Raw genomic sequence first — 13,453 nt, forward strand, 5'->3', positions numbered from 1 at the left:
CATCTTGCAGGAAACCCTTTTGACAGCTGTTGTGTCAGCTGGTAGCCAGCAGGGAAAATACTAAAATTATTACAAACTGCAGAGTTTGTAATACAGAGGAAGGAGAGGGGGAGAGACAAATGACAGTGACTTTTTTCTCTAATACAAACCACTGAAAGTCTCTTGGAAGAACAATTGCAAGGGCCAGTGACACCTTTCCCCAACTAAAGGTGACCATGGTGCTGTCATTTCTCAGTTTCTTTGTGGTGTCCCTAGGCTGGTGGCCCAGGTGCCAAACTGGAGAACCTTTGCAGGAGATTGCTGCTGCTGACAGTCTGGTTTGTGATCCCTGTAAGGAGTTTCAAGTCTCTGTTCCCGTGAGGCAGCACTGAATGTCTGACAAAGAATATGAATCTGGGCTCTTAGTGACACAGCCTGAATCTGTTTGTCCTGAAAAGTGCAAAACCTGGGCTTTGGTGTGGCTCTAACAGCTTCATAGCTTGGCATCTAGAGCATGTTGGTCAGGATTGGCCAAGCTGCCATCTTTCAGGCCTTGGAAGGGATTTGTTCATAGAGGTCATATTTGACTAAGTAACTTTGGGTGGGCTGGAGTTCCTGTAATGCCTTGTTAACTGCTGGGAATGGGGATATGGATGGATGCTCTGGAGGAAGGAGGGGTTTAGAGGTGAGCTTCTAGTGAGTGTTCCACAGGATTCCCTGCCCAGATGTGCAGTGCATACTGAGGTCACTCCCTCTTCCCCTGCTGCAGAAGGTGCTGCACAGCCTTTTCCAGAGACCCATGCTGCCAGCACTGTGGTGCTTTCTCACTTGCTTGGGAAGGCAGCACAGCCCTGGTGCTTGGGGCAGTTGAGAAGAGGCTCAGGGGCATCAGGTTTCTGAGGATGGAGGGCTGAACATGCTGAGCTGGAGCTGTCAGCCCCAGTCCTTCAAACCTTACCGAGCCACCCTCTGTCAGCAGTGCTCAGCCCTGGCATGAGCTGTGGCTGGGTTGGTGCTGCAGGTCACAGGCTCTGTGCCTGGCCAGGTGTGAGGACATGGAGAAAGGAGTGTCTCCTTGTCTCCTGCTTCTCTCCCTTCTAATATCTCCACAAGGAGAACCAGCTGCTCCTTATGAACCTTCCCCTTCCCTCACAAGCAGTGTCTCAGAGCACCAGGCACTCCATGTACCCAGCTCACTGGAGGTGCCCCAGATGTTTGGCTGTTTCCCTTGGGGTTATGCTCACATCAGCTCTGGGTGTGCAATAGCAGAGGGCTCCCAACACTGGCTTGCTATGAAACTGGTAAGCCATGAGAGCCCCTTGCCTGCTGCTGGGATGCTGTGTAACACAGGGAAGTCCACCTATGGCACAAGGCAGGACTGCAGCTCACTGACTTAGGATGATGGTAGGTATATTTAAAACTACTGCCCTTGGCTGAGAATGGCTTGGCTCTATGCTGCAGGCCTGTGCCAGACTGTTAAAATCATGTTGTCATTCCATGGTGTATTTTCTATCTTATATCAGTAGGGTTTAAAATGTGTGTGTTGTTTTACTTAACATTTCATTGATGACTGAGGGTTACTTTTAAAAAAGTTTTGTTTCTTCGTCTACTTCAAGTGCATATTTCCTTCATATTTAAGGTAATACCTTATGCTTCAAGCTAGGCAGCTGTGCAAATCCCAGCTAGATCAGAGCTACCTCTTTTTCTAGAGCAAAACCAATCCCAGATGATCCATCTCTTTAAAACTTGGGCAATTAATGCTCCCAATATTACCTATACAAAACAAGTAATTATAATGCAAATACAGAGTCCTGGTGCTTTGCCTTAAATACAACAAATGCCATCTCAGTTATATAAATTTATACAGGTTAAAAAACAGTGAATGTGTTCTCCTTATATGAACAAAAGCTCTTAAAGGTATTGCCCGCACCGTACGAGCTTCTGGAAGGCTTTCTTGAAATCTTCATTAAAGATTGTGTAGATTAAAGGGTTAATAAGGGAGTTTATATATCCCAGCCATGCCAGGAAATTAGACATGTCCTCTGAGATGTGACATGTGTCACAGGTATTAACAACTACTTCTTTTACGAAAAATGGGAGCCAGCAGATCACAAATGCCCCCAGGATCAAACCCAGCGTCGTCGCTGCCTTTCGCTCTCTCGTGCTGGAGATTCTCTGTTTTTTCCAGGACTTCTCGTGCTTGGATTCAGACCTGGGACTTCGTAGGGTGATGTTGATTTTATCAGAGCTCACCAGGGGATCTGAGGTCTTCTCTGTTGTGCTGGGCATTGAAGCTGATTTGGTGCTTCTTTCACCTGCGTCCAAAAGGACTTGTCCGTTCACGCCCTCCTCCCTCACAATCCGGCTGACGCTTCTCCTGTGAAATGTCTTTGCTGCTTTGTAGATCTTGTAGTACAGGATCAGGATCAAGGCCAGTGGGATGTAGAAGGCGCCAAACGTTGAGTAAATGGTGAAAACGATGTGGTCGTGTTTGATGATGCATTCGTCCTCCCTGCTGGTTGTCTGGTGCCTCCAAAACAAAGGTGGCATGGAGATAAAAATGGATATGATCCATACAACTGCTATCATGATGCCAGCGTGCTTAGGTGTCCTTTTCCGGGCGTATTCCACGGCATCCGTGATCGCTCGGTACCGGTCCAAAGCAATGGCAGAGAGGTGCAGGATGGAACAAGTGCAGCACGTGATATCCACGCTCAGCCAAATGTCACACACCACCTGGCCCATGATCCAGGTCTCCTTCACGATGTAGACAATGCTGAAGGGCATCACCAGCACTGCCACAAGGAAGTCAGTCACTGCAAGAGAGCAGATGAGATAGTTGGCGGGGTGGTGGAGCTTTCTTGTCACAATTATTGCAGTCATCACGAGAGAATTGATGGCTGTTGTCATTAGAGCCAGCACAGACAGGGTAATGGAAATGAGAATCTTGGATGTCACCCATTTGAAAGGTTCTTCTGATGTACTGTTTGGTTCAGTTGAGTTTATTAAATCCATGTTCCCTTTTAAAGATGGTCTTTACCCGTAGCAGTTACCTGTTGGAAAAGTAAAAACATTAATGTGGTGCACCCTTGATTATTGTCATCTTAAAAGACTGTGGGCCCTAAGCTTACAAGAAATTCAGACTTATCGTTACAAATTATTCTGACTCCAAACTCCAGCTTGGTTCCTTGAGTGGCTAAAAATACTTACTCCCATTCCAGCTAGAAGCACTTATTCTGAATGCTTTGTAGAGGAGTCCTGAAACTGGTTTAATGTGAACAACCTCATCCTAAAGTAAGCACTAATACTTCTTTTAGGCTCATGCTGTCTGCTCCACTAAGCAATGTAATGACTGTTGAAAACATTAATGCAGCAGGCATAATGCTTATTTTCCCCATATAAACTCATTTTCCCCATCAATAAGTGACTCATTCCTCATGTATCAGCTAACCATGGGTTTTCTTAACTGGGACATAGCTTTGAAAAGAAAATAGAAATGTGAAACATTGCCATATGCCCTGGGGTGACACCATACAAACAGGAGAAGAAAAAAATGGTATGATCAAAGGGTCTTACATCTTCCTCTTATGCATCTCTAAAATGAAATATCTTAATAGATTTTAAAGCTTCGAACGGTTCACTTATTGGCTAAGTGAAATATTAGATGTCCTGAGAACATCTTTACTTTTCCTCAAGTTTTGCTGTTCTGTGGTTTCTGCCAAAGAAAACTGAAGAAAACTTGGGTGCTACTTGTTCTGTTAATGACTCTTTTTATGGAAATAGCCTAACTCCTCCTATGGCTTTGCAGGAAGGAAAATGGAGGGAAATACTGATGAAATAAGTTCTGGTTGTGTTCTGGGGATGTGTTCTTATCAAGAAGAGTTTCTGAGTACCCTGCAGAGTGCAGCTGAATTGGAGTTTCCAGCTTTTACTGTGAGTGACAAGCTCTGCTCTAAAGCTCAGGTTTCCTTCTCTAGTGAGTGTTGACCTGCAATTTCTTGTGTAAGATCTACTTGATGAACACCTAAGTGGGGTTATCTTTCACAGGTTTTTGAATGTAGTGAGTGAGTTGCACTTGTGTTACATTGGATGTCACAAGTAGGGAAATATGTGAAATTAGTGAACATTTTTTCTTTCAGAAATTTCGTTTCGTTAACATAACTAAAGCTTTTTGATATTATGCTGGAGTGGCTGAAAAAGATTCTTGTTTCCTGTTTATAACCTTGGACTCAACTCATTTACTTGGTTTGATGTTTTAACTCAGGCAGTTTAATATGCTACTGACTGCTTAGGAATGTTTTTAGCACTGATTGACCAGCATTTAATTGAATGGAAGCACAAGGAAAGGAAATATATTTTATGTGGTGATATTTGCACATGCTTAGCAGGTACTTGTCCTGTACATGAGCTGATCACAACATGTGTGTGCTTTCTGTGTTCCTTTCTCTGAACTTGAAATATACTTTACACATGTAAAAACAGATCTTTCATCATGTCAGTGTCACCTTAAATCCTCCTGAATCCACACTAATTTCTGTTTTGCAGATATTTTTGTCGATAGCTAGCTGCCTTCTGGGGAAAGAACAGACACATATGCTATTATCTGGTGAATGCTCAATCTCTGCTAAATAAATCTTCCTTTTCAAGCTTGTGCAAATACATACAGAAAAAAAGTTTATTGGGAAAAAAACAAAGATATCTGTTGATATTCAGCAATTGATCATACTATGGTTAATCACTCATTACGGTTAATCACCTAATAAATTTCTAACTCTTTGGATATTAGTCCTTAATTGCAAGCAAGGAAAAAGCAATTTAGAGCTAATGAAAGCTGATTAATAATTTTTGAAAGATTCTTCAGTTTGAGACTGAGGAGTAAGGAAGACACTATGGGTAGATTTGTAAGAGTGGTGTGTAGGAATAAGTGGTTTCCTTAGTGCTGCTGTGATTTGGAGGCTCTTTATGAGAAGCGCAGTGGCAGAAATGTGCACATTTCTGTGCAGTGATTGTGCCCCTGTGTGTGGAGGCAGAGCCATGAGGGCTGTGCTGCTTGGGGCTGCCAGTCACAAAATTTGGTGGCTTTCCAGTTGAGTGAGGTGGGGATCCATTTCTAACTGGTGCAGCTTTACTGGGTGGTCATTAACTAAAAAGATTGTTTTGTAAATATGTGGAGTTGAAGCATTGGCAGTATTTAAGGACTGCTGCTTCTTTCTCTTTTGATAATGGCCAGAAGTGACCTAATTCTGGATTTTTTCTTAAGTGGAACTCAGTTCAGTCAGTTGCTGTGTCTGGCTCCTGCCCTCAGCAAGCAACCAACCCACTCTCAGGAGTATGAAGGATGATCCTGCAGACAGTGCACTGCATTAGAATGCAGGAGAGCTGGCCTCTGCCCCTCTGCTTTAGCCTTTCCTTGTCAATTTTTGAGCAAATTCATTGCAGTGCTTCTGCTAATTCACTGTAAAACAAGAGGAATTCCCTGGAACCTTGGTTTGTTTATTTTTATTGCTTTCTCTTAGTAGCATGATTTATCTCTTGTGGAATGGGTTCAGCAGTGACTATTTCGAGCATGCAGTTATTTTCAGAAGAGTTGCTGCAGTCCAGATATTTGTAAGGCTACTTTTGTGGAGTTGGCAGCTCAGTGCCCCTCTTGTAGAGCTTATCACTGATATCTCTCTATCATCTATCTCTGATATCACTCTATCAGCTTATCACTGGTAACTCAAATTCCATGGCATTCTTGCTGCAGATAGAAATGTTGTTTTTTATTATTACCTTTTCAACACTCAGCTGTTGTTCCAAAACTCTGGAAAGACTTGAAATTTTGATTGCATTACATTGTCCTGAATTGAAGACCGGTGAAAATGGTGTCTCATACTTTAATCATTATTTATTTATTATTATTTATGATTGTTGAACTAGAGCTCTGTAAACAAAGGAAGCTGCTGTTCACCCAAGATAGCATGCCTCTTATCTTGGACACAGGAATATTATTTTTTTGGAGGAATTAGCCACTTCTACAAATCTTTTTTCCTTCCCTTCCAGATCTGGCATATTAAGGTGACCTGAATGTAAATACTTCCTTGTCTGTAAACACAGACATTTATCATCTTACTGATTGTGTTTAGAAGGCCTGGATGGAAATGTCTGTGCAGCCTTATCACACAAGTGAGCATTGAGTTTGTCTGGTGGCCACCCAAGAAAAATGGATGTTGCAGGTGTTTCAGCTTTTCTTGAACATCTGTGTGTGTTATTAAGCCCATAATCCACCATTTGTGACTAAGATTTACAAAATAACAATGTAATTGGTCTTGTTCAACAGCCCTAGTCTGCCCTTCCAGGTTTGGAAAACAGTACTGCTCTGCCTTTGAAAACATGAAAACCAGTAAAAATGCCTAATGCTGGAGAAACCTGACTGGGAATAGCTTTGGGAAAGGCATCATCAGTCTGCTGTTGGGGTTCTGAATGTAGACTCAAGTGCTAGAAATGTGCAGCTCTTGATTTTTGGGCCTGTTTTTTTTCTTTTTTTCTCTTTTTAAAATATTGCTTTAAGCACTGGTGGGGAGAAAACTTGCTGATTAGGGTTTAAGTACTGCTTTCAAATACAGGTTTTCTGAGGGTACTGGGAGGGGTGGGCGAAGGTGTTTACTTTTTTTTCTGTGTTGGTTCATGAGCAAAATGTGTCTTAATTAAAAACAGTAAGAGTAATCAGACAGCAAAATAAGCCAGGGATTGAATTTAGGGTATTGAAACTGTTATAGGCAGCAATAGCAGCCTTTGTGCTGTAAGTAAACCCAAAGTTGTGTCAGGGCAGAGAAAGCTCCTGCATTTCCACCTTCCACCAGGCTTCAGCTGGCTTTGAAAGGGAACACTGCACTTGCCAGCAGGTTGGCCACTCTGACCTGCAAGCCAATTGGATCCAAAATTGTTTGTGGGGCTTTATAAACTTGTACAAATCCTTCCTAATGTGACTCTGTGTCTTTAGATACTGACCAAGGATGTACTAATGACAATTAGCTTCATCTATCATATTAAGTGTGAGTAGAGGGAATTATGGCTGCTTTGGATTAAAAAAAATCCCATTTAAGAAAGAAGAGCTTGTACTTGGATCTGATAGGGGATGTGTACTTTGAGCTTGAACTCCCATGTCCCAACAGAGGAGAGGAAGGGTAGAGGGACACTTTCACCTGATTCTTGGTGCCCTTAAATTCTTTCCTGCCAATAACTCTTCCTAAGGCTCCTACAGCCACAGTGCATCCCTGGGCCAAGGTTTGTAAGGAAGTTCTTTGCCAGCTGAAGGCTGCTGCAGCAAGCCTGCCTCTCCTGGAATGCAAAGTAGATGTCTGTCAGCAGATTGAAGTGCAAAGCAGAAATTACAAGGTTGCCAACTCTCCTTACCCAGCCTGCATTTCCTCATGCTTAAAACCTTATTTTTTTTTCTTTTTTTTTTTCCATATCTGCCATTTAACTCAGAGGTAGAGTTATTTCCAGTTCTTAATCTGTCAGCAAATATTTGTATATGCATGCTAAAGTAATGCTTAAGATTGCCTGTTTGGGTGATGCTATCCAGTCCATGGGACTGAGCACAGTTTGGACCTGAAATGTATTGGCAGCTGGAGGAATATCTTAAAAACTGTTTAGTTTTTGCTGTATGAGGCTCCACAAACTGGAGTTATTTATAATTTCCACTTGTAAAAGGTCACAACAGACCTAGCAACACAGACAACAAATAACTGCAAAATTACAGGTAAATCAATTGAACTAATATCAACTGAAGATAATGTGGAATTCTGTCTCCCAAGCACGCTTCAGGAGAAGCAGGGGTAAATAAATAGGCTTTGCAGCATGCCCTGAATACCAATATAACAGAGGAAGGAAACAAATCTGAGTCCTGGAGAATAGCTATCTCCATGTCTGAGCACAGGTGCTCTGATTTCTCACAGAATGGCAAAGGAAAGTCCTTTTGTGCGCCTTGAACCTGGTTTTGGTGCTTTTCTTAGCTGTGTAAGCCTTAGAAGTCCTTCTGTTGGCAAAATGATGTGCTGCAGTATGCTTTGTGTCAGGCACAGCAAAGATTATGCTTGCTTTAGATTTTCTGGATGTCTCTTTAAATTTATTCTGCCAGCAGAAATAATCCCAAATGGCTAAAAGACAAAGTCTGATAGACTTAGCTCTGAAAATTACCGCCTCACATGTCTACTTTGTCATGTTATTGCAACAGAGATAGGCAGTGCTTCCACTGAAGCAGCTGAAATGCAAAGTCTGAAGCCTTCCTCGAGCTGCCAGGGAAGGGGAATTTGCCCTCTGCCACTGGGTGCTGACAGGAGAGATGCAAGCACCGACTCCAGCAGGACAGGAATGCAGGCAGTGCTCTCTGGTAAAAGGGAAGCACTGGAGTAGCTCTGTCCTCATCTCCTTGGTGTGATCAACTCACCTTCACGTTTCCCACTGTGATTCCCTTGCCAGGTTCTCTGCTTGTGTGCCTAGGACTGCAGTGTAGTCCCAGACTGCCTGTCAAGCCTGCCTGGAGCGGAGGATCCCTCCCCTGCTTGTTGGCATCTTATCTGTAGCAACCCCTGCATCTGCTTGTGTGGAGGAATGTGATGTTCGGAGGGTAATTATGCATTCCTTGCTGCTGCTAACGTTGAAGTTAGGGTTTGGCTTTCTGGCTCCTTTTGGAAAATTAGTCACTTGCCTGTGTTTGCTCTTTATTTCATGTCCCTCTGCCATCTGTTTTAATCTAGCTGAGGGGTGTGGGGAGGAGGGAAGAAGGAGCAGCAAGAACACAGGATGATGGACTTGCTTATGTAACACATGGCTCCCAAATCCAGCTTCAGTTACTTGGGTGGTCACAGAGTGAACCTGTTATGATTTGATCATTTTTGGCTGGAGAAAGAAGATTTCGTTATTCTATTCATAGTTCTCCAGAAGAGATGACAGTGACTTGTTTCTTTGTTAGGTGAAGGGATTTGGTTTCCTCCCTTATTTGAGGCTGCTCTGAGCCCCTAATCCAGATCTCTCAGGATAAAGGCCTGGCTAGTTGTCTCTTGTGTAGTATATGTTATTGAAGAATCCCATAGGATCCCCTGGACAAGAGTTCCCATGGGAGCTGCTTCCTGCCATCTTTTCTGCTGCTGATGCTCAAAGCTCTTTAAATAAACAAATAAACATGTGTGAGAAATAGTGTTTGAGCACCCCATCCTCCAGTGTGAGCTCCATGCTGAACAGAATGGCACATTCATGATGATAAATACAAAATTTCATGGAACTGTATGGCCACCACCCTGTCCTTAGAGACACATATCCCCTTGGACTTTGGGCTGGGATCTGAACTTGAACCCTTCATAACATAAGTGGGCCACTCACTTCCCATCCCTATTCTTTGGTATTCATCCTTTGTTTAGTTTGGATCTAACATGCCTGAAATGCCCCATTCAACCAAAAAATTTCTGTATTAAGAAAAAGTTTAAAATTTTTACTTTAGTCCTAGTGAAGAAAAAACAATGTTCCTATTTGTTTTTACTTGAATTTTTTTTTCTTTTTTTTTGATTGGTAGTGAATCAAAGAAGTGACTTATCACCCATTTTTTTATCTCACTTGTACAACTAGTTTCTTACTAGGCAGGAGTGGCTTGTTTTCATTGCAATCAATTAAATTTGTACAGGGTGCTGAAAATGCAGAATGGCTTTGCTTATGTTCCAAAAAAACTGCCTTTTCAGGTAAGGGCTTGAACCCTGTAGGAATCACAAGACAACCTCCCTGCTCCAGCACTGAGAGGCAGTTTTAGTTTGCTTGAACAGTCATAAAATGCAGCTTTGTTTCTCCCACTTCCCACTCATCCTTATGCTTTGAGGCCATGTGTTCTTTGACAGCCCTCTGAAAACACTTTGTGTGCAGCTGCAAATCCCAAACCTCCTTCTCTGACAGACCTCCCTCTGAAACTCTTTTACAAGAAGGAGGTTCAGTAACAAAATAAACAATATTTTCAAATGTGTGCCTGGAAAAAGATCTCTATTTCAATCTATAACATAACAAAACATAATTTTCAGACTATACCCTGGTCTAACAGCTGGGGAATAATTTTTCTGCTGTGTGATCACCAGGACAGCTTTGAGGGAGAATTGGTCTCAGAAGAGTTTGCTGGAAGAGGAGTGAAGGCAGCAGGTCCCTGAGCTCCTCATCTGCAGCAGGATTGTGTGACACAAGAACAGCACAAGTCTGTGGCTGATCACTTACAGTTAGGAGAGATGGCAAAATTCACTTAATCTTGGATCTCATCTCTGACTAGTTTTTAGAGACTGATGCTGCTTTAGATAGTATTTGTCTCACTGCACATTTCCAATGTCTTTCTGTGTACTTCTCACTGTGTCATTTGTCTTTGTTCTAGTCCTCATCTGATCATGGAGACTGAAGGTCGTTTCCCCTTGATCTTGTTATCCATATGGCCTGGCATAATCCCATCAGATGCAAACTCTGCATTGGGTTTGCCCTAAACAGCACTTGTCTAACATTTCCTTTACCAGGACTAACTGAGACAATTCAGGCTATTTCCCCTAAATGATGTGCATGTAGCCCTGGCCAAGAAGTACTTCAAGCAAAACAGACAAAACAGTCCTTAAAGCTGATGATTTTGGAATAGGGAAGAATATTAAGAGCATCAATCTTTTATAGGAAGTAGAATTCAAGATTTTTATTTTTGTCCTGTCTCCATGGGAAAGACAGGGAGGAAAGCTGCCAGAAAAGCAGGAAGAATTTGTGGGAAGCTTTCTCAAACTGATGCGTCCATGGCACAGGATTTTGTTGTGGAGGAATGTTTGTTTTTTTTTTTCTTTCACTCAATGCTTTTCTGCTAGAGGATGCCAGGCTTCCTTACCTTGATGACTTGTACACTTAGATTGGTGGCTGTCTTTCTAAAATTCAGATTCTGCGCCTTCAAACTTACATCTGTACTAACCAGGACGTGATTTTTGCTATACTCTGCGTGGGGTGCCACAGTGCTGGTGATACAATACAGAGAATTATTCTTGTACCTGCTTTCTCCTGCCTGGAGCCAGAGCATAAATGCGGGCAGGTAACTGATCAGACTTTCCATGATAACCACAAAGTCCTCATTTGTTTCTTTCATGTGCTTTTCCTGTTGTGTGGAGTTTTTGTTGTTGGTGTTTTGTTTTGTTTTTTTTCCTGCTTGCTTGGTTGGTTGTAATTATATTTTTTTAGGGATTTAAATCCTAGCATTGACACAACTGAATATTTTAGCCAGAAGAATTATGTTCACACAGTGAATTGGCATAAATGCTAATGGCAGAAACCCCATTAGTTCCAGGGCTGTTTAAACCATCTGTGTCTTGAGATCTGGGATGCAGCTATGCTGGCAAACCTTCTCTAGTGCAGATTGGTCTTTAGCTTTCCTCCTTTTCACATTTCCAACTACTCTGCAGCTCTTGAGCATGCCTTTTTCTTTACTTCAGTTTCTTATTGCACTGCAATGGGATTCTTTATAAAGGAACCAAGTTACGCAGAATACGTCCCAGGACAGCCTGCATGAAATCAAGTGTGTGATGGGGAGAGTACACCACATGCAAGAGCTGTGAGGAGCACTTGAGGAAGAGGAATGGCTGGGAAGGAGGGCTGCTGGAGTAACCAGCCCCTGCTTAGTGTTTGATGTGTCTGTATCCCACACTGCTGCTGAACTGCATTGACGTGATACAGGTACAGCAACTTCCTTGCAGAGCTGAGATGCATCAAGCGGCACTTCCACACGGTGCTGTGGAGGTCAGTGTTTGGGATTTCTGAGATTTCTGGCAGCTTTCCTTGGCTCAGTGTGTGTCTGCAGCAGAGGGGATGAGAGGAAGGCAAACTGGAGCAGCTGCCACCAGCCCAGACTGGCAGCTGGTCTGGAAATGCCTTGTGTGTGGTGAGGACTGGGAGCCCAGCAAAGTCTCCCAAGATCCTATTTTGGCAGAGAATGACTGTCTCTGTTGTCAGCTGCCATCAAAGCTTGCTGAAGAATTCCTGGAAACATTCAGCCTTGGGTGTATATTTAGGGTACAACACTGTCCAGCGGGAGTCTCAAACTGTCCAAACACAGAAACAAGGGTTTATCCTCCTTAGGAAGCTCCCTGGATGTGCCAGGTCTCTTGTAGTAGATGTTGTGAATACTAAATCAGCTCTTAAGCTCTCTGATGCTTTGTGAACTCATTTTCATTTCTGATAGGAAAATAACAGACTGTCACACACAACTTTTTCCTTTGCATAATTCAGATGTAGTTGTGACACTTGACACACAGCGCAGATGATTGTGAATGACTCCTTAAAATTTAAACAGATGATTCAGAATTAATTATGAAAACTAACCTTATAGTTGTTCCAGGAATTCAGTACAGGTGATCATTGTCTAAGATCACCCAGCTCCAGCTGACCCCCAAAATTTCTCATTGATAAAGCAGCTAAAGAGTCTTGAATGTTAGACTAAAGAAATACTTAGAAGTTTTTAGTTTTCCTGTTATTGATTTATTATTTTTCCTATGAGAATCAATGTTGGCTTTCTAAGATCTTTTAAAACATAACTTTCTGATTATTAAAGCCTTCAGCACTGTATAGAAGTTTAGGTACAACTTTTTCCTAGGGATTCTTGTAGGCAGCACTTGAGCTCTTCGTTTCCTGAGTAAGAAAAACCTATGCAGTTTCAAAAGAAGATGGTGCAAATCTAACTTTTAGAGTTAGATTGTAATCATAACATGAAGAGGAAATAATTCTAGCAGCTGATTTCTCTTTAAGTTGTATGCTGAGAAAATGAAATTTGTGTTTTTATATGGTAAGAATGTTTCTTTGAAAACCTGGTGCACTCTTGCAATGTATTTCAATATATTTCACAACAACTGTTAAAAAAAACCCTGTTTGACTGCACTTGCACATGATAACATAAAATATTAGTTTGGTTGTGAAAAGAAGCATTAAACAGACTGGGTCTAATTGCCCAAATCCACAGAAAGCACATCAGTGCTCTGAACTGCTGCAGGAGAGCTCAGAAAACCTCTGCTGGATTCTCAGCAATTGCAGGCTTTCTGTGGCCCCTGTCGTTTCTGAGAGAGATCAAGATTGTAAGATGTGCTTTCACATAATAACATGGTAAAAAGCGAGAGTAAAGGACAGAGGCAAATGGTTAAAGTGTTGATCTTGAGAGACTGGAAGAGGCCTGGAAAAATCAAAAGTGAGCCCTTGCTTCAGCATGATCTGGCTTGTTTGTTATGTATGGGAACAGCGTCATGCTTAGTGCTGCTGGAAATGATGAATTCCTTTCCCTGGGTTGCTTACAGCCCAACTGTCACATTGGGAAGCTGGAGGATTTCCCTAGGGACTAGAGCATGAAAAACTATTTTTCTGCTAGGAGATAGGAAAAGACCAAATTATAGCTTCAAAGCTGTCTGCTCAAAAAAAAGCTTTCTCAATTTTATCCTTTGAAGCAACTGGAATTTAT

The 13,453-nt window shown here is 42.3% G+C and overlaps 1 protein-coding gene and 1 long non-coding RNA gene across 2 annotated transcripts in view; one reads left to right on the top strand and one right to left on the bottom strand.

The window, feature by feature from the left end:
* The window catches only part of LOC132069556 (uncharacterized), a 63,172-nt gene that overhangs the window by 12,222 nt on the left and 37,497 nt on the right, over positions 1–13,453 (top strand). The gene's annotated exons all lie outside the window — the stretch shown is intronic.
* The window catches only part of HTR1F (5-hydroxytryptamine receptor 1F), a 101,567-nt gene continuing 89,938 nt past the window's right edge, over positions 1,825–13,453 (bottom strand). The window contains exon 3 of the mRNA XM_059465841.1: positions 1,825–3,032. Within this exon, the coding sequence (XP_059321824.1) occupies positions 1,891–2,994 (1,104 nt within the window). The 5' untranslated portion in view covers positions 2,995–3,032 and the 3' untranslated portion in view covers positions 1,825–1,890. The remainder of the gene's footprint in view (positions 3,033–13,453) is intronic.

Source organism: Ammospiza nelsoni, chromosome 2 (assembly GCF_027579445.1).
Source record: "Ammospiza nelsoni isolate bAmmNel1 chromosome 2, bAmmNel1.pri, whole genome shotgun sequence".
In the NCBI taxonomy this organism is placed as follows: domain Eukaryota; kingdom Metazoa; phylum Chordata; class Aves; order Passeriformes; family Passerellidae; genus Ammospiza; species Ammospiza nelsoni.